The sequence below is a fragment of the Phyllobates terribilis genome, unplaced genomic scaffold (assembly GCF_046119375.1).
Source record: "Phyllobates terribilis strain yellow unplaced genomic scaffold, ASM4611937v1 Scaffold_3__8_contigs__length_932513732, whole genome shotgun sequence".
Classification (NCBI taxonomy): domain Eukaryota; kingdom Metazoa; phylum Chordata; class Amphibia; order Anura; family Dendrobatidae; genus Phyllobates; species Phyllobates terribilis.
The window spans coordinates 287,842,340-287,863,964 of NW_027362763.1; the positions used below are offsets into that span (position 1 = coordinate 287,842,340).

Below are 21,625 nucleotides of genomic sequence, written 5' to 3' on the forward strand. Positions count from 1 at the left end.
AATAAAGTAATAGTGAAGGCAATCAATGACACTGAGATGATATGGTCTGTAGCATTTTCACTTTCACCACATACCCAACAATTGAGCAGGAAAGCATTGGTAAACTTGAAAGGGAACTTGTCACCAGATCTTTGTACCCCAAACTAAATATCACCCATGTTAAGTCGTTGTAATACTGAATAAATAGATACTTTTATTTTAGCTATCCATATTTTCGTTTCAAAGAAATCCCTTGTCCAATTTTTATGCTAATGAGCTGCAAGTGCAGAGGGATTGGTCCTGCACTTCCAGCTCTCTGGCATCGCTCCCCCTTACTCACCCTACTGCCAGCCTCATATCACTGACTGACAGATCACTCTTTTCTCTGTGACCTGCTCCTACACCCAAGATCTCACACAAGTGCCGACATATCCAGGGCGGTGCATGCACAGCAAGATCCTAAAAACATTGCGAGAGCCAAACTATCGATTTGCACGTGCGCCACCCCCAGGAATAATGGTGATTGTGCAATATCTCGGGCGGGAAAGCATTTCACAGAGAGGGGTGACCTATAAGCCAAAGATGGGCTCACAGCAGTAGATGGATGAAGAGGGTGAGAGGTGGTAGAGTTGTAAGTGCAGGGCTAAACCTCCCCACACTTGCATCTGATTAGCATAAAAATTGGACATGTGATTTCTCTGAAATGGAAACACAGATTGCTAAAATGAATGTTTAGTTTTATTCAGCTTTACAGCAACTTCACATAGATATTAGTTTATGGTACAAAAACCTGCAGACAGGTCGCCTTTCAAAAACTTCCCAGAAGAATCCAGAACTTTTATATAACCACAGTCTATGCCATAAATATGGGTCACACTCCTGGAGCACACATCTCTCAAGAAATGGGCCCAGTTAGACACCTCTGCCAGTGAAAGGGTGTAGGCTCTCAACATTGATTTGTATTGAAGTTCTTGAGAGATTTCAATATAGAAATAAGTGCTTGCCATTTAACTTTGTCGATTATTCAAATTACAAACCAAACTTTTCTCAAAAAAAAATCCAAAACACCCTAAAGATGACAGACTTCTAAAATCATTCAATTTTAAATAATAGTGTGAAAATGAGCGATACCTGTAGATAGGATCCATAAAGAAAGGTGCAGGTCTGGCATGCTGCAAACAATGGTCAGATGGTTTTGCTTGTTCTGCTTCACCATCTTTTTTGTCTCCAAATATATGGTTCTTTCTGGGTTGCTCAGCCTGTTTTGTTGGGGCAGCTCGACTTCTGCTTCCCATACTCAAGTCCAAAGGTTGATCAGGACCAGAAGATGCTGAACCCAAAGGCTTTAAGGGCATATTTGACACAATTTTTTCTTCTTTACGCTTTGTGGTAAGATCAAAAGGGGACTCCACATTCCCTTTTGGAATTTTCTTTACTTCTTTTGGAGACTCCGGTTCAACTTTTGGAAGAGCAGGTCTTACATCTCTGTCAGGAAATGGATACACTGATTGAGAAAATGCTGGAAAAAAAGGAAGGGGAAACATAGATGGGTAAGGTAAAGCTCCACCTTTTTTGTCTGGAAGACCTACAAGTCCTGTTGAGCCAAAGTACTTTTCAGCAATCGAGGCAATTGCCTTTATGGAATCATTAACAGCTCCTGAAACAGCAGTCTGTTCCTCCAAACATGGTGAAAAAACAGAATGATTGTTAAATTCTCGCTTACTGTTCAATGCAGCAAGGTTTTGCAATGGGCTAACTTTCTCTTTATATATTTTACCATTTTCCTTCATTTTGTCTTTATCACTTTCAATGTCACTTTCAAGGTCAGATCCAGAAGTTGTCTCCAAGTCACTACCACTTGGTGTGCTGACGTCATCAAGGTCACTGCTCTCTGACTGGTCACTCATTTTGTCATGAGGCCTTTGGTCAGAAATATTTTCTCCTAAAAAATCCAAGGTTTTGTTTTCACCCATAGATGAGTGCTTATTCAGTGCTTTCAAAAGGTCTTGCGTTGCTGGTAAGATCTGTGGTCGATTCAAATGTGGACTTTTATTTGTCTGTTCAATAGTCGGTAGTCCTTTCACAGGAGAACTGGCAGACAGTAATGGAGGTCTATATAGGCTTGAGGGGAAAAGACCTGGAAAACTAAAAGAGAATCCAGGTGCTGTAGGGAAAGTAAGACCAGCAGCATGCCGGCTAGCACCAAAGTAGTCTGCAAGCCCCGTGCCTGCATGATTCATGTTAATCATTGAAGCTTTGTCCAAGGAGGGAGTCCCAGGGAGTGAAATTCCTTGACCAAATAATCCACTAGCAGCAAAGTGATTCTTCCCCTCACAAAATCTTCTGTGCTTATTAAGTGAAGATGTAGTGCTGAACATTTGTCCACAGTCTTTGCATTTTATCTGAGTCCGACAATCTGCATGCATGCGTTTATGTCGACAGAGGTTTGAAAACTGAGTGTAAGACTTATGGCAGACTTCACCTGGGCAGAAAAAGAAAGATCTTGAATGTTACATGCTTTTTAGCATAAATTACAGGTTCTAAACTAGAATTCTAACAATCACGGTATCAACTATCAGAAAACGTGACCTTAAAAGGAATCTGTCAGCAGATTATTTCTATGTAATCTGAAGACAGCAGGAGATAGAGGCTGAAACACAGAATTCAGGGATGTGTCAAAGTGCATGCTGTTGTTTTTTTAAACTGTGAAGGATTTATCACCAAGATTAGTCTGGCAACGCCCCCTACTGTGATGAGCACCCCACTGCCTATGAACTTTGTACACAGAGAGCCTGGTGTGGGTGGGATTAGCTTCCTCAGCTGTGCTTCATTCTAAATCTAAAAGCTCTGATTGTGTCAGAACGGCTGCACCCAATGAACTAAGAGATACATCATTGGATCCAGCTTCTCTTTACCTACATTATGCTGCTGTCAGATGAGGTAGTAAAAGCCTGCTGACAGATTGCCTTTAAAGAACCAATGTTATATGTATACTACCTACATACATTAAGCAGATGTATGTTCTTTGGGTAATGCATTGGATACCACACCTGCATCTACCACTTTGTATTATCATAAAGTTTTCTAAGCTTATAATTATTATTCTCAAGCAGAGGATTTGTTGTAAAAAGGCTTGAAACCTTTTCATTCATTTAGCAGATACCTATGTATCCACACACACACACACACACACACACACATACATTTATATAAGCTAAACCAGGTTGACATATTGGCAAATGAATTCTGAAAACTTGCCTAATTTCATTATACTTCTGCATTTCATGTACATTTTGAGTATAAAAAAATTGGATGATGTTTAATGGTTATGGCAGAAATATAGTTACTTAGGCAAATTGATTGTCATCTTCAGATAAAATTGCTGGGAGTCACTAACAAAGTTTTTTTTTTGTACCTGCAAAGGATGTATTATAAATCATAATGTTCTCATCATTCTCACATCAAAGACATACAAGTATAAACAGTGAGCATTCCGAGCCATGTGCAACAAGCAGGGCCAGAGACAGCCTGCCCAAACTGACAATAGCTCTATTTTAAGCAAGAGAAGGAAACCAAATTGAATGTATCTCATCCTGCATTGTTGGTTCCCATGAACTGTAATCACGTCCCTAACTTCCACTCACACCAGCACTAACCTTCCAGCACTTGGAAAACCCTTGTCCTTGACAATCCAGAACACTTGCGGTCATCTTCCAAATATTTACCCTGGCATCACCTCTCATAAATAAAGGTATCACAATAAGAGTACTAAAAGTTACAGTAATCTAGCTGGAAATATATTATTATAGTGTTAAGTTGCATTCAATAAATAATGCAAAATAATTTAATATTTCTAAGAATTATGTTTTATTATACACACACACACACACACACACTACTGCAAGGTCAGAATGTTATCAAAAATAGAAGTTTTAATAGCGTATTGTTATCAAGTAACAAAAGGCAAAGTGAATTAACAAAGGAGAAATCTAAATCAAATCAATATGTGCTGTGACCACTCTCAGCCTCCATTACAATTTCAAGGCATCAATATTTCTAGGTACACGTGAACGCAGTTTTTGAAGGAGCTCAGCAGGAAGGTTGTTCTTGGCATATTGGAGAACTAACCACAGATCTTCTGTGAATGTAGGCTTGAGTAAATGCTTTTGTCTTTTCGTGTAGTCCCAGAGACTCGATGTTGACATCAGGGTTCTGCTGGCACCATATCATCACTTTCAGGACTTCTTGTTCTTTACACTGAAAAAAACTTAACTTCTTAATGACATTGGCTGTATGTTTGGGGGTCATTGTTCTGATGCAGAATAAATCAGATGCTGGATAGCATCTGGATAGTGTTGCACGATGGATAAGTATCTGCCTGTATGTCTCAAGATCGAGGACACCAGGGAATGAGCAATGTTGAGGACAGTAGACACAGTTGTCGTCAAAAGCAACTTAGTGCAGGAGATGAAAGACATAAAGTACTTATTTCCCTCAAAACTGGAAGATGTCCAGCAGTGCCATCAGCTCAGGACTTGCCCCAATGAGTGGGACCCAGCCTCACCCATCTACTGTTGGGAGAAGCCTGGCCAGAAGTGGTGTTTATGGAAGAATTGCAGCTAAAAACCCTAACTTCAATATGAAAACAAGGCCAAGTGACTCAAATATACAAAAAAATAAGAATCGGGGTGATGAAAAATGGCAGTAGACAGCAGGTGTTCTGGAATGATGAGTCAAAATGTGAAATATTTGCATTAACTGAAGGCAATTATTTGCTGAATGGCTGGAGAAAGCAGGCAACAGTGAAGCATGGTTGAGGGTCCATTTCAGCAAATGAAGTTTGGAAGTTGATCAAGATTAATGCTATCCTCAGTGCTGAGAAATACAAACAGATACTTATTCATCATGTAATTCAAATCATGGATGTGTCTGATTGGCTCCAAATTTATACTGAAGCAGGACAACGACCCCAAACATGCAGCCAGTGTCATTAAAAACTATCTTCGGAGTAAAAAAGAACAAGAAGTCCTGGAAGTAATGATATGGTCCCCATATGGCAATGATCTTAATGTTATTGAGTCGGTCTCAGATTACATGAAGAAACAGATGGATTTGCACAAGCCTGCATCCACAGAAGATTGGTGGTTGGTTCTCCAAGATGTTTGGAAAAACCGCCCTGTCGAGTTCCTTTAAAAAGTGTGTGGAAGTGTACCTAGAAGATTTGATGCTTTCATGCTGTATTGAAGACAAAAAATATTGGCACATCAAATAATGATTTGATTTCAATTTCTCTTTTGTTCATTCACTTTGCAATTTGTTACTTGATACAAAACAGAAATTATTAACACTATTTTTGAAAGCATTCTTACTTTACAGCATTTTTTTTTTCTTTTACACGCACGCGCGCACACACACACACACACACACGCCTAAAGCTTTTGCACAGTACTACATATATAATACACACACTTGCAATTGTTATAGGGATCTGCAAACACACAATCCCAAAATATCATTCACTGGAAACCATGAAGTCTATTATAACGTCTAGTAAGAAAATCATCTAAATTACAAGATATCTGCTAATGTTGGCGTAATTATCACAGAAAAAGAATAACTGAACACACCATAGTCAACAGTTTAAAATTCATCATTGTCACATAAAATCTGTTACGCTATGGACAGAGATTTATTGGGACCACCTTCATTTGCAAATGATCACTTCTTAGAGGTCTATCTTGTAACATTGACTAATGGCACAATACTAGAAAAACCCTTAATGGTCACTTGCTAATGATAGAACAGTAAAAATGCTATTATTTTAATTAACAAGATTAAATCTATGGACAGCACTGGGACAGCAATGCATTATATTACCCTGTGCTGAATGGCCTCACACATTGAACAAGAGAGTCTGTGCATTAATGTGGCCCTTGAGCAGGTTTGGGAAAACAGAACGTAAGCTGTAATACCCTGTACTTGATATCTGACTTTAAGTAAACCAGATGGGCTAATAGCTTCCATACAGTACACTTCAAAAACAAAAGACACCGTTCTTCTACAGGAGCACCTACAATTCCAATGTTCACATAGATCTATCCTGCCACCTTTCATCACTCTCCAAAAAAACCCATGCGCCAATAAGAATTATCCTATCAACATCTAGCGAGCTCAATTTGTAAGTTCTGGGAAGACTGGTACAAGATAGCAGTCAGAATTGCATATTTTCTGCTTATTAAACACATTAAGCAGCGGACTGAATACGCAGGACCAATTATAGCATGTGGTTTCTATTTGGAGGACCTGAACAGTTTGCAAAGGCAGTGAGTAATTACCTTTGTGTTGGTGAGCTTTCCCTCAAGTTTGAGCAGAATAGTGTAATAAGAGACAGTTGCCATAAACAGACTGGTGTGCTGTACACTGTGTGTGGCCTGTATCTGGACATACACAGCAATTTTACATGTAAAGTACTTTCAGTGCAAGGATATTTCCAAATTGTGTAATTACAGAAGTGGTGCTCAAAATTGTGTGCCATTTAGTAACTTGAAAATATGCCCAGAAGGCACTATACAGCCCGTAAACATGCACAGCTGCCTCCTTTAACAACTTATCTAAATTGTATGGGCATTTCTGAGCATAGTTTGTAATATATGTATAAAGAAAAAAAGTTTACTGAGATATACTGTTATACTATAACTTTACTGAGATATACTGTTATACTATAACTTTACTGAGATATACATGCATGCATGTATATACACATAAATAAATTACATACATCTCACACACACACACACTATACAATGCAAAACTGGGTAGTTATAGCTTGGGGAATATATAAGAAGGACATCCTGTTCATGTGAATAGGGTTTCTGGAACCCCCAATCATGTGCAGAGAAATAAAAAATTCTGATCCAGTATTTGGTGATGTCATTAAAAAAAAAAATCTGCAATGGAAAAATGTAGCTTGAAGATTTACAGCAGTTCAAGTCTACAGCACATACATAACAGAAATATAAGGTCAGTCTTGAAAAATACTAGAGATTACTTTTTTTTTTTTTATCTACATGTAGAATGAAAAATTGCAATCAAAGATGAACATATACTTTAAAAAGGAGTACCTGCAATTTTTGAAAACTTCCGACACATCAAAGAAATATCAGACTTTTTCACCATTTTGGATACATGATCTGCGCACCAAACAGATATCTAGAATGAATTTGTCCCTTTGATTATTAGCTAATTTAATATTATCAAATGTTGACATGATGCCTGTGAGTAGGAGTCCCCATCTCACAGATCTTCCACAATGAAAACTTTTGACATGACAGATCAGTACTGTATTGGCTGCTGTTTTAAGCACAAATACTTCCAGTACAATAACTAGCTAGACTTTTTTTGAGCCTTAAAAGCTGTTCCTACAGGAAGCGCCTTTGAATATTCCCATCATTCATGTCTAATTTGTAGACATTTAGTTTAAAAAAAAAATAGATAAAAGAATAAAAAAACAACAAAGCATTGGAAGAAGGAAACGGAGAAAAGTAAAACAATGTTACTCACATACAAAGGGCTTGACACTGCTGTGAATGTGCTTGTGTTGCTTAAGACCTGATGAGGTTGCAAATGTTTTGCCACACTCAGAACAAGCGTGGGCTCGAGCTCCTACATGCTGGGAGCGAATGTGCCTTTGGAGGTTGCTAGGATCCGTGAAAACCTGCTAGGAAATGAGTCCATATTAGTTGATAAATGTACACATTAAAGAGGACCTGTCATGAGATTTTACAATACAAACAGCAATACAATATTTAATACATCTCCGAGACCTGATGAGGCTGGTGCACTTACTTTAAGGATCAATTTATGAATGGCTACATGAACATATGTGAAAGCTTCAAATATTTAAATGAGCTGGACTCAAATTCCCCATTTCAAGGAAACTTGTCATGTCTGATAATGCAACTTATCTGTAGATATAGGATCAATCTGCAGGACAATAGCCTTAAGTGCCTGGCTTGTATACTGAAAATGCAGCACCTGAGAGAAAATGAACAGGTGCCTTTGGCTTTCAGTCACAGAAAGTGGCGCAGCTTCAGTTATAGCTTAGTATACCGGATCAATTAACCCTAGAACGCATGACCATAAAAATCTACTATTTCACATACCAGGCCCGTGTGCAAATAATATGGAATAACTCAAACAAAAATGACAAACAACTATATACCTGAGGAATACCTAGAGTTTCAAAATTCTAACTAAAGTAATCTTGCAGAAAATAGAAAACAATTAACAGGGCGGGACTGCGAGGCCCCAGGTATGCGGTCTAGGGTTAAAGCACACATGCATCGTCTTTCCGGTATTTCACAGTCCAGCAGTTTATTACACCTCATAACTGCTTATAACAGAGTCCATCTCAGTGGCTCACCGACATATTACACAAACAATGTCCAAGAGCCTTTCCAGTGACAGATATGTCCAGTTGGCTCCCGATACAGCCTTCAGCAAGGTAACAATACAAATGTCCACATCAAGCAGCATTTTTACCTTTGCCGGGTTTTAGCTGCTTCTCTCAGCTCGGTTCTGACACCGCTGTGGCTTTAAGGCTTCCCAGACGTAGTCTCCAAGCCACGTGCCATCAAAAGGCTACTGGTATCCTAGATCCAGCCTCTGCCTTCCAGGCTTCACCAGGCCTCTCTCTTCCAGCCTCTCCAGGCTAATGGTGTCCCACACACAGGGATCAGGCCTCACGCTTTTCACCCTGTTTCCAAACCACCAGGATTTAGATATCCTTTAGTGCACACAGGACCTGCGATGATGTCACAGTCATGTGATCAGTCACCTGAGGGAGAGGTAAATGGTCAGCTAGAGCACACCTCCTGGACCATTACAGTAATGCCGCTGCATTACAAATGCTTCAGTGCAATGACGGCTGTCTGTGAAGCCACCACTCACTGTATACTGAGCGATGACTGAAGCAGCACCACCCCGCCTCTATGACTGCAAGCCAACAGCTCCCAGGCGAAATAAAGCTCATTTTCTCCCAGATGCCGCATTTGCAGTACAGCGACTAGGCACCTTCAGAGCTCTAGTAACCTGCAGAGTAATTCTGTATCTGCAGGTTAATAGCATTATCGGGCATTACAGGTTCCCTATGAAATTGAATACAGCCATTCTCCGATGGATATCTAAAGTAAGCACACCGGCCTCATCGAATCTAAGATCTATTTGTTAATATATGTGGCTTGGATTGTGAAATCTAGTGACGGATTCACTTCACATGATATGGCTATTTGGTCTTGGATTTGATACATATTGATAATCTCATTGCATCAGAATATAAACAAGAATATGCTATTTAAAGAAAAATTGTACATTTTCCATAAAATGAACGGTTGGTAGTTTGTCTTTTTCTTCGTTTTTGTTTTTTATAAATATTAGCCTGTGCCTCACAGCATTCCTAAATCCCCAATACTGTGACTGTGCCCTTCATAACTTACTATTACAGTATCAGTATTAAAGGAAGGCATGTCACGGCCTCTGGACACTACTTTTGCTGGACTGACCATCCTTACCATCACATTAAAGCACGGTGCACATCTATCTCTTAGCCATGACTAACAAATTTTAAACTAAACCAACTTTTTTCTGCCTGAAGGTTTTAACTTAAACAAAGAAAAGCCTTTCCAGACGGCATGACAGAATAAGTCTGAACAGTTCAAGGTCGTACTCCTGTGGCTCACATCACTCAAGCAAATGATCACAGTCAGAAAAGCACTCCCCACCTTTATATACACACCCACACGGAAGGATAGACAAAGTCTCCAAAGCAAGTCAGCTTTGCTGCAATGGTTGTTCACTGGTACTTGTATTCAGTGGCATAACAAGAGTCCGATCGGCCCCGGTGCAAAATTTAGACCAGTGCCCCCCATCGCCGCATGTTGGTCAGATGTATGGGCCCTTGTAGTGTTTTAAATCCTATAAGGACATACAAGTTGCACTCCTCTGGCATTATCTAGTAATATCCCCCATTTTAAGCTCCTTTCTGGTATACACGTTGCCCATCCTGGTATATATATTCCCCATCCTGGTATATGTCCCCCCATTCTGCCACTGTTCTTTAATGCATTGAAAATAAAATAATTTATTCTACTCACCTTCCCTCCGCTCCCCCGCTCCGTGGTGCCCTCTTCTGTAGCTGACTTCAGCATGCAAGTGACGGGAGTTCATGAAGTCACTGTTCAATTTCATAACTTTTGCTTTTATAGCAGAAAAAGCTGTAAAAGTGAAACTCTGTGTCGGGCAGGGGACTGGCATACCACTAGGACTCCATGTATTTAAATAATGTGTTTTTATTGTTTTATACAAGTATATAATAATAAATAACTTCTTGATTATCCAAGCATTAAGTCTTCTGCACTATTGTATTCTTGATTAATATATCCCCATGAATATCAAGGCAGAATTTTTGTTAAGCTGCACTAAAGTACCAGTGGATAACCATTACAACGGAGGCATTTTGCTTTGGAAACCTTACATGTATATATAAAAAGGTGGCGAGTGGAATCCACCATTAAGTCTGTGACCATTGTTTTTACAATAGGAGTCACAAGAGTATACACTTGGACTAATTGAACATTTAAGGGATTGCGTATTTTCCTTTATTTCTTGTGCTGCTGTTCCATTGCAATTGTAATTTTAGGTTTATAATACCCTCTCGCTTAAAGAAGACCTGTCACCAGCTCAAAAGCAGACAATTTTTCATCGTAGTTTGTTCCCACTGCTACTCGGAGTATGCCATATTTTTTAATTCACCATATGGTTCTTTCTTTTTTTTCAGATTTTTACCGACGGGAGGTTAGTCACAGGGTAATAATGCACAGCAGCCTAAATACACGACCCCATGGAATCCTGTGTACCATGCCCCCTCATAAAAAACAAAGAATAGCACTAACTATAAAAGGCCCATATTTTTTGGAACAAAAATTGGACACTTTTGGCCTGGTGACAGGTCTTTGTTAACAAAAATATTGTTGAAATAATCACAAAATGATGAATATCGATATTCAGCAATGATACAGGAGTTGGAGAAGAGAGGAGCCAGAGAGGAAAAATGTAAAAGAGAGCTTCAATTAGAAGTCGTCAGAGCTATAGGCAAGCCTTCATTCACCCAGGACAAAGACACAGGTCTAAGAAAGTGAACGGAACCTAACGAAAGCAAAGTAGCTTGGCCCCTTGGCACGTTCCCCAGTTGCTTCCGAAAGCTACTCCTCTGGCAACAATCATCATCATCCCTGCACCATTTCAGGGACCTTTTGAAGTCTTGGTTTATCTATTACTTGCGAATGTACAGGTAGACACAGGAATCAGACATACTTATGTTGAAGAAAGAAGAGAGCTCACCCTTAGCTGAAGTTGCCTCAACGTTACGACAGATCCTCTAAGTGTGATACCCATATGAATATATTACTTGCAAAAAAATAAAGCACCTCTCATCATTTGTCTAATTGTTTCAGATTATGATGAATTTGCAATGACTAAACACAAATTCACATTACCTTGGAGCAGTTCTCACACTCGTAGTGCTTTCCAGTATCATGTGACATCTGATGGCGGATTAAGTTGGACTTCCAGTTAAAGGCTTTTGGGCACTGATCACATTTATATTCTCTCTCCTCTGTGTGAGACTGTAAGTGCTTATCCAAACTGAAGAAGAAATGCAGACATATAAAACATAAAAGTCTATCCCATTCTGAGCATGTTGTAAAAGTATTACATCATGGACATGAGATAACAAAAGCATGCAGAATGTTTTTATAGGTGCAAGAGTTATTATATTAAAGGTTGTAAGGGTCACATACATGGCATCTATACTACTGGTCAGCTGCTGGGTCTGGTGTAATTCATCTGCCAGTAGATAAAATATAAATATGATATGTCCCATTCCTCGGCATCCATATACTAGAAAAACAGATATAATTTGGCCAACCTGAATGAAAATGTATCAACAAAGTGGATGAGATTTCACCCAACCTAACTCTCAAGGTATATTAAAAAATGTGGGCGATATCTATCCTTAAATAGATGGGAAATGATCTGAGAAGGAATCTGTCAGCAGAATTTTACTTCCCCACCCCCCAAAAAAATGTAAAATAAACTTCATGTAGCTCTTTCAAAGACAAGTCCAGCAATACCCTTACTTGGCCAGTCCAATCCTCTGTTACTGAGAAATCAGTGTTTGAAATTATTTCCAAATGAGCTGAAGATCAGAAGCCTCCGTCACTCCAGCTCTATTCCCCTCTCAGCATTGCCTCTTCTTGCTTGACCAACGGCCTCTATGTTGTGTGACTTCAGGCAAAGGAGCTGTCAGTAAAGCAGTCAGAGGCATCGCTGTATGGGGAGTAGAGCTGGAGTGACAGAGACTTTAAATAGTCAGCTTCATTTCCATATAAATTCAAATGCGGATTTCTCAGGCACATAGGTACAGACTGTAAGTAAGGGGACTGCTAAACTTGTCTTGGAAACAGTTACATGCACATATAATTCCCTTTAAATGGGGTCTGTAATTACAAAATGACTGTTCAAACCAAGCACAGGTGCTCACTACACCCTTAACATGGCCAAACAGTTCAGTGCACCTTCCATCCTACTTGTTTTCCATCTATGTCAGTCATTTTTCTCTGGTTGCTGTAAAGCCAGATCTGTTAATCAAGGAAGAGGAAGGTGGAGATAAATGCACCTATGCTTTGTTTGGACTGTCCTTTTGTGCCAAGACGTTTTAATCTGCAAAATGTCAATCTATGAATGATGTTTTCCCACACATTTGACCCATTATAAACGCATGGGTTGAAATCTAGTAAACATTTGTCACAATATAACAATGAATTTGCACCAAATTTTTTTCTGTTACAAATTTAAGTCGTCACATTGGATGTATGCCAGGCATACGCTTCTGCGGGAAAAATGCAGTGTATTTTTGCTGCAAATTTGCATGGGGAAAATCTGCTGCATATTTCTTATAGCAGCATGGTGTATGAGAATTTGCAGAGTTCATTTACCAGTGATGCAGAGCTGAAGTCCCCAAAATGTTGATTTATACAGTCGATATAGCAGTAGATTTAACCCTTTGCACTGCAAAGAGTAAAATATGTGGCAAAACCACTTTTTCCGCAACACAAATCCAAAGATTTAAGCTGTGGATTTTGCTGCTGTTTTATTGATGCAGAAACTTGTGCTGGAAATGTCCTGTGGGAGTGTACCCGAACGGTGAAGAACATTGCTGACCTTTGTATGTCTGGAAACACCTGATCACATTCTTTACACTCATGGGAGTGTTGCATCTCAATGAGATCACTGTCATCATCAAGACTTGGCTTGAAATTGTTCTCAACCATTGAAAACGCTGAGTGGGGTGTCCCACAGGGAAACTTCTGGTGGTCATTCAGTTCGGCATTGGATTCAAACAGCTGATCACACTCCTCACAGCGATACTGACACTCCTCTGTTTAATAAAGCACGAAAATAGCGTAAGTGCACGTAATAAAAAAGGACACACAACAGCAAATCTAACCACATAAAACAAACCAGAACGACCAAACGGTAAAGAGAAAAATGCGCCTACTGCATTGAGAATTTATTCTATGACTTAACAAAACTGCTTTCAGCCTCCTGGTCACACCATGTGGGCATCGGACAATAGGGAATAGTATGGAGCTTACCATGGATGTCAGGAGCCATTGTTACATGAGTATAATCTTCACTCTTCATGAACAATAAGAGCTCTTCGCCTGGCTCAATGTCAGCTACAACTCTGTAGAATATCTGTAACAAGGGAGACAGTAGAATCAGCGCTGGTGCTAAAACCTGCATGTCATTATGTGTGCGCTCAATGCCGGAGAAAATGTTTACCTTTTCAAATGGGACCATAACTAACTATACTATGCCGTAAAAGGTGATTAGCCAACCGCACTCCCCGCTGAGTTACACTTCCTAAATGCAGAAAACATGGCAAGACAATCCAAAGCATGAGAAAGAAATTAAAACCGATTGTGTGTCCGAAAGAAAAGGAAAAATAAGACCTGTATCACTTGGTATAGAAAGTTTCTGCATTTCAGATAATGTCCGGGCAGGATTTACATTTTATGTTTCCCTAGGCCTTTTCATGCATTCCACCCCCCACAAAGTCCTCCACTTGACACTATAGGTCTTCATAATTGTAATGCTTTGTACATGCCATGAACGCAGAAATAACCCAAAAATAACAGGTATATGCAAGTCTGCGGCCATAATATCTGCCAGGCCGTCAGTTGAACTTGGTCATAAACATGGCTCTCTAAATACCCTGAATTTCTGCTGTCATGATGATGTTATGATCGATATTTTATAACTTGTTTTACCATAGAATTAATTTATCTCTATATGTCTAGCTTTAATATCTATGTGTTTTTGTATGCTCAGCATTAGTTCTCCTTTTAACAATAAAGACAAGATATAGGTTTTGCAGATTCTGAGAAACTGCTTAAGCCATGTGTTATGGAAAGACTGCCATATATTCTCATTTAGTCACATTAGATATAAATCCTTTCCTTAGATTTCACAAATTTTGTAAAATCTAAGCAGTAAGAAAGGGTATTGTATGATAGTAACCAGTTTTAAGGCTTATAACCGCCACATAGGCAGAAATTATCCCTAAGGGCTCGCTCACACCACCATATTAATCGGGCGAGTGCTATCCAATATTTTATCAGATAGCACTCGGACCAATAATATGTAATGGGGCAGTGCTTATTTGTCATATAAATTGGATGAGACTCGTCCATTCAAGTTTATGGGTGTGTGGAAATCATTGGACTGCACTGGGATGACAGAATGACTCCGAATGGAGAAGATGAGAGAAATTTTGTCCTCCATCTTCTCACAGTGTCCTCAAATTCTCGCATCAGAAAGAATCGGATCACACTATGCTGCCGCTCTGATCAAACCCTTATCAGGGTTTAATCAGAGTGTCATTAGCATAATCAACCCAATTATCTCAGATGACAGAATCTATGGTCTTGTGACCCTAGCCCAAGTCATTTTCTTCTTTTCATTCTGTCACATCTGCTTTTGGAAGTGATGTAATACTTCCTCTTTCCAATACAAAACCTCCGCTTCTATCAGCAAGTCGGACAAGTCATGTAGACCAACTGATTCTCTGATCGATCGAATCCCTGATATGGCTGATTTAGTTAACACTGGTAAACATGCAAGACCATTGCATCTCCCCTAAAGCTCTCACTATAGAGGGATTTCCACGACAATGAAGAGACAACAAGACCCAGTGTCTTCCCTGCATTCATCCTGTCATAATGAGACAACAAGGTCCAGAGTCTCTTCTGCATTATTAATGTTTTAAATATTTTTTCTTCTAATAAACATATCAACTATTCACAGTGTAGCTCATAAATGAATGATTATTGGGAATTTGAAAAGTGGGACCACCATACATAACAAGAACAGGGGTCCCAAAGTTTCATATGTGAGTGATGCATTAGTGAGCATGTAAGACGCAGGGCCGGTTTTAGACAAAATGGGGCCCGGGGAAAAAGTTTAAAGTAGGGCCCTAAATCCTAATATATTGCATCATCACAAAACATTTCAGTTGCATTTACATGTGCTGAGTTCAGACAGTTAAATGAGCGCGATCGACAATAGTGAAGTCATTCGGTGCTCGTTTCCCGGCCTCTTTACACAGGTTTATGAAGAATGATGTGCACAGAATGATCACTGGTAGAACAATCTGTCCCCATACACATCATGTTATCAGCAGTTTACACCGATGTGCTGCTGAAAACAATGATTCTTGTTCTGCCATAAACAATCCAATCACTCGATGAATGAGCAGCATTTTGCTCGTTTGCTGGTCGATTGCCGACATGTTTACACCTATAAACTCATCTGCACTACTGGTATTTATAAATGATGATGCTACATACACACAGCCTGTGACACACACACGTATACACAGAGCACATACATTATATATGTTACACATACACACACACCACCAGGAGTCTATATATTCTAGGCTAAACCACGTACATAGACACACGTCCATTCACATCATTGAGCCTTCTGTGTCATACAGGACAGGTCCGCCAGAGAGACGTTCTTTGTAATCACTTATACTCTGACCAAGAGATGAGGATTCTGAACACAGGACTAAGGATTAAGAATGACTTAAAATGGGTTTTACAAACTGGAGAGTCAGCAAGAAGAACGTTTTCACTGGATCATCTACTTAAAATACGTTACATTTTGAATTATTAAGCACCATCCTGGTGTTCCAAAATCCCTGTGACAACAGTTCCTGTCCTGTTTTGTTATGGGGTCACTATTGTGGTTTCTAGTGGAAATTTTGAATTTAAAGCCTTGTAAGTTCTGCCTGAGAACTGTCTACACATTTAGGAATTAAGGAGGTACCCTAAACCTAATTACATTAAATACACTGTAGATATGATTATTTTTTTTTAGTTTGTTAGTAAACCCATCATGAACATCCAAAGAATGAGCCTGCAGGGTACGCTCGTTCTGCTTTTATATGGCTATGACAATGATTTTAACGCCTTCTCGACTTTTTCGATTTTCCTTTCTTTTGCACTTTTGTTTCCTCTCCTTCTAAGAGCCATAACTTTTTAATTTCTTGGTCCACATAGCTGGATGAGGGCTTATTTTTTGCAGGATAAGTTGTACTTTTGATTGATACCATTCAATCTACCACATAATGTACCATAAAAAGGGAAAAAAAATTTCAAGTGTGTTGAAGTTGCAAAACAAGTGCAATGCCACAATTGTTTTTTTTCTTTTATTTACCATGTTCACTATATGGTAAAACTGATCTGCCATTATGATTCTCCAAGTCAGTACGAGCATGCAGATATCAAACATTTATATATTTTTTTTATTTAAGAGGTGAAAAAAAATTCTGAAATTAGTAAAAAAAAAATAAATTAAATAAAAATTTTGCTTTTGTCTCCATTTTGCAAGACCCGTAATGTTTTCATTTTTCGGGATATTGGGCAGTATGAGGACTAATATTTTACGACCTAGGCTGACTCTTTTACTGATGCCATTATGGGGCAGACACAATGTTTTCATCTCATCTTCGTGCGTTCTATTGCAATGTTGCGGTGGCCAAGAAACAAACAAACATGTAATTCTGGCATTTTGATTTATTTTCTCTTTACGTCGTATACCAATGTGATTAATTGACTTCATATTTTAATAGATCATACTTTTACGAATGCAGCGATACCAAATATGTGTAGTTTTTTTTATTGTTTTAATGCTATTATCAGTGTAGCTTCTGCTGTAGAAGCTGTGGGCTCCCCCAAGGGTATGGGAGCCCTGGGCAATTGCCTATTTTTCACCTCCAAACGCAAGCCCTATTGAGACGGTGACCACTCCATTAATAGTGTATAAGAGCAGAGGTTGCACATGCTCTCTAATGATTTTCTCTCATTGGAGATTTTGTCACGATCAGTCTGGGGTCTCAGCAGCCAAACACCCAGCAATCATACATTCATTTTTTGTCCTGTAGATAAGTGATTAGTGTTTATGGGATGAAACCTTTAAAGCATAACTATCACCTGATTAATGCTGCCTGAACAACTCAGCCATCTACATTTTACTCTGAAACACTGCAGGATTTAAAAGAAAAAACTAAAAGAACAAAGGCTTTGAAAATCTGGCCATAAACTATGCCTAGTCCAAGCGAGGTCCCTGAGCAGATCCTCTTTGCACCCATCCCCGGAACTAACAAATCTCTCCCTATGCATAAACACAGGGAGAGATCTGTCAGTCAAGGGGATCTGGGCAGGAAGAAGCCTCCGGGGACCGGGCTCAGACAATTCATCAGAGACGCATTGTCCCTAGCTGAATTTTGAAAGTAAAACATATACAGCTGCAATAACACGGTCATTGTCAGATTCATGCTGCATTATTCAGATAACAGGTCCCATTTAAGGATGAGATAAGTCCTGTTGATCCATTGCATTTTGCTATTTTGGAGATGTGACTAAGGGACCAAAGAATTCCCTAACTTGAGCAAGCAGAAACAAGGCCCATGGTCCTAGGCCAAAGTACTAAAGTCTCCCGGGACTTTAGGAATGAGATAAAAGAACCCGGATACACCCCTGCCTTAGGAATAAGGCAACAGCAGCCAGGGCTACATAAATACTACTTATATTAGCTAAATCTTATAACTTATAGATTGAAAATTATCTGGTTCTCAGCTCTTTTCCTTCATGCAGCATTATTTGACAAACCAAGTAAAGCCATCTTCTTGAGCTTTCAGTTACAAGTTGCTAGACCTTCTAATTTCAACATGTAGCAAGTAAAGTGTAGTTAGCACACAGCTCCAGTAGATGGCTCTAAAGGCTAGCTATGCATTGCGGTCCATACGTAAACCATGACAAAGTTTTTCTAGAATCACAAAGATGGGCAGATTGTAAGATTAACAAAATTTAATCAAACGAAAAATTGTTTATTTTTTTCTTCTTAAAAAAAAAAAAAAAATTAACATCAAGGAAACTAAACATTTTCAATCATAATAAGTATGCCATGTTAAGCATAAGCACATAGTGTCCTCTACATCTAGAAACTCATACTATGGGAAAGTGGTCACTTCTATCATCACCATTTTCCATCTACCAACTTTTCCAATGACAAGGTTTTCATGGATTTATAAAATTACTTACATTTCCTTTTGGGTGCCAGAATTAATCCCCAAAAGATAGGTAAAATGGTTTTCTGTGAAACTAGTGTCCACAATTAAATTCTGAGCCCTTACTTGAGACAGAAACAAAATATGAGAGATAATGGTCTTTGTGTCTGAAAAAATGTTGGGGCTATATAAGCCACATGAAAATAATATTGAGTGTATTGATGTACTAGAAATACATTTTAGATTTGATACAGAATACTACTTGGAGGAAATATCATTTCTGCCTTACATCACTTTTTACAAGATAATTCTCAGTACTGTAATGAAATGAATACACTTACATTTAGAATTTACAGTCTCTGTATTCTACCCTATAGTTAGGATTTATTGATATGGATATTCTTTGATCTTATGTGCAGTTCTTTAAATGGATGTTTTAATTTTATTAAAAAAAAAATTCTAATGGATGTCACAGAAAAGAAGGTTCACACTGGAAGTGTACTTCCCTTTAGGAACAATGAACTTCTCTCAGCACTTAGCATCACCTCTTTTGGCAGCTTTCACAGGTTCGGCTTATTGGCTTCCTTTCCAGCAGCATGTTGACATTTGAATTGTGACATATTAGAACTTTGCATTGACTTCTCGGAAACAGGCAAGTTCAGAGGACAATACTCCCCAAGTCAGTTAAGTTTTGCAATACTCCTTCCCTGTGATAGTAAACAGTCTCAAGTACTTCTAAACTACTATCGGAGAAAAACTTTAACTCCTGGTCATATTTTAATGGTGGCTAATGAAAAAAAAATGGACACGGACATGTTGCAGGGCTTAGTTTGGAACTACTCAACCTGATATTATATGAAATCAAAAAATTCTTCACTATTGATTCTCCAAAATGTGAAGGAGTCCAATTTGCTACAGATCAATTCCACTATCTAAAATAATTAGATTTCAGTTCCAAAAGGCTCTAATGAAAGATTCCCATCTTAAAAATCTAGGCGTAATTACTATTTAAACCATATTCTCTCTCCGCAGAGGTTATTTGTTGACTGTGGAACTTGAACATGTATTTAGATACAGAAAGGGATATTAAATATGTGACTCAATTAATTCTAAAACACTAAAATTATTTAGCAATTTAACTATTTAATATGTTGACTGCTCAAAAAAAAAAAAAAAAAAGAAAAAAAAGAGACCTGGCAGCAACGAGCTCAGGATTTTATTCTAAAATTTCCTACTAATGTACAGTATATAATGGACAATATAGGTACACACACAGCTCAGACATTCTAAAAAAATAAAAAAAAGCTAACGGTAGTTTACCAGAAGACATGAAATATAGCATTTTCTCAAAAGTATAAGACATGCCCCCAAAGAGGAGAACCTGGATTTATAGGCTTAAATGTAATGCTCTTTTCTTCAGACATCATGTGCATGTCACAATGCCAGAAGATGACAGAGCTGTTTGTAGCCCACAGGGTTCACTTTAAGAATAAACTTTCTTCTCTGACCTCCGCACCACTAACACTATAAAGAGAGGACAGATTTCCTATTGCTTACCATTAATTTACAATTAGCACATCCATTAAAATAAGCAGGATGCTTTTTTGATTAAGTCATTAGCGGAGCCCTGTGCCAATTAATTTTAGGAGCCTTGATCTTGTAAGCTGATAGCTCAAACAGATCTCACCAGAGATCCTCAGTTATCTGGCTCCTTATGAAGTCGGCCATAGAATTAATATAGGTGCGAATTGTTGACATAGGACAATTACATTGTGAGGTTCTCTGGATACAGGTCCGAATTTATGGAATACAGTGATCGGCCTATACTGTTTAAGAAGACATTTGATGTGTAAACAAAAAAAAAATCAATTCATTATTCCAGTAACAAACATGTTTAGTTCCCAACAAAATAAATAATTGAAACATTAAAATAAATTCAAAATAAACCATTTTTTCTGAAGATCTGTTGTCCTCACCATACGATACAGTGGCCTCTCTCAATCATAATTTACACTTTGCAATTAACCAAATCTGGCGGCGGTAGCTGACATGCTATACGGCCGGCACCCAGTGATGTCAGAGCCGGCTCTCTGCAATGGGAGGGACTAGTAAACTTTTATTTCTACACGCCGCTGTAATGTTTGTCGGGTGTCATATTCGCCTGGCTGTTTGGGAAAGGAAGAAATGCTCTCTTCGAAGACATAAATTAGGTGCTGTTCTACAGAAGGCCAGCGACATAAGAGCAAAAGTGTTTAAAAAGCAGCAGTACACGAGTGGTGAACTTCATGCTCCATAAATTATATGCACATAAATACGTTTTATGCAGCCAGTTGCTGCCCTATTACACAAGATATTATTTATTATTCAGCGCCGGTAAAATAACCTTTGCTATGCCAAAAGGAACCTCTCCAGCCATTTCTGTCACCGACTTGTTTTAGGAAGCGACAAATTCACATCTTTTTTCTTTTTTTTTTTCCTAAATAAATATTCGGATTGCGTTCCAAAACAAGCAACCTAAAAATTTACCGCCGTGGAAATGTGAACTCTCACCTATCAGATTAAATCCCACATTTATACAGCTCCAGACTGAAAGAAAAATCATTACATAGAAAGGACACTAGAAAAGGCCAAAATGATTCCCCCTTTGAAATAGGTGATGCGGGGCCTGACGTTCAGTGTTAAATCTTCACTGTCGGCCATGTACAGGTCATTTCATTTAGGATTAATAGACTCCATTTGCCATCTCTAAAAATGACTGAAGTGTGAATTATGAACAACCTTTGGCCTTTTCAGGAACTTGTAATAATTGAACTAATAAAGGAAAATTTTCCTCTCTGTGTTGCAGCAGGCGGCTGCTGGAAATCGTCTTTGAAGGAAAATGTTGATTTTTTCCATGCTTCAGTGAAAAGCATTGCATGCTCCTTGTCCGATACACTATTATTTATGGAC

At 38.7% G+C, this 21,625-nt stretch overlaps 1 protein-coding gene across 7 annotated transcripts in view; it reads right to left on the reverse strand.

The window, feature by feature from the left end:
• MECOM (MDS1 and EVI1 complex locus) overlaps positions 1 to 21,625 on the reverse strand; it is a 792,569-nt gene that overhangs the window by 34,596 nt on the left and 736,348 nt on the right. For 5 of the 7 annotated variants that reach the window (XM_073674843.1, XM_073674839.1, XM_073674845.1 and 2 more), the window contains 5 exons: positions 13,692 to 13,794; positions 13,258 to 13,474; positions 11,532 to 11,679; positions 7,540 to 7,696; positions 1,111 to 2,461 (listed from right to left, as the gene is read on the reverse strand). In XM_073674843.1, the coding sequence (XP_073530944.1) occupies positions 1,111 to 2,461; positions 7,540 to 7,696; positions 11,532 to 11,679; positions 13,258 to 13,474; positions 13,692 to 13,794 (1,976 nt within the window). The remainder of the gene's footprint in view (positions 1 to 1,110; positions 2,462 to 7,539; positions 7,697 to 11,531; positions 11,680 to 13,257; positions 13,475 to 13,691; positions 13,795 to 21,625) is intronic. The other 2 variants (XM_073674844.1, XM_073674842.1) reach the window with 1 other exon arrangement.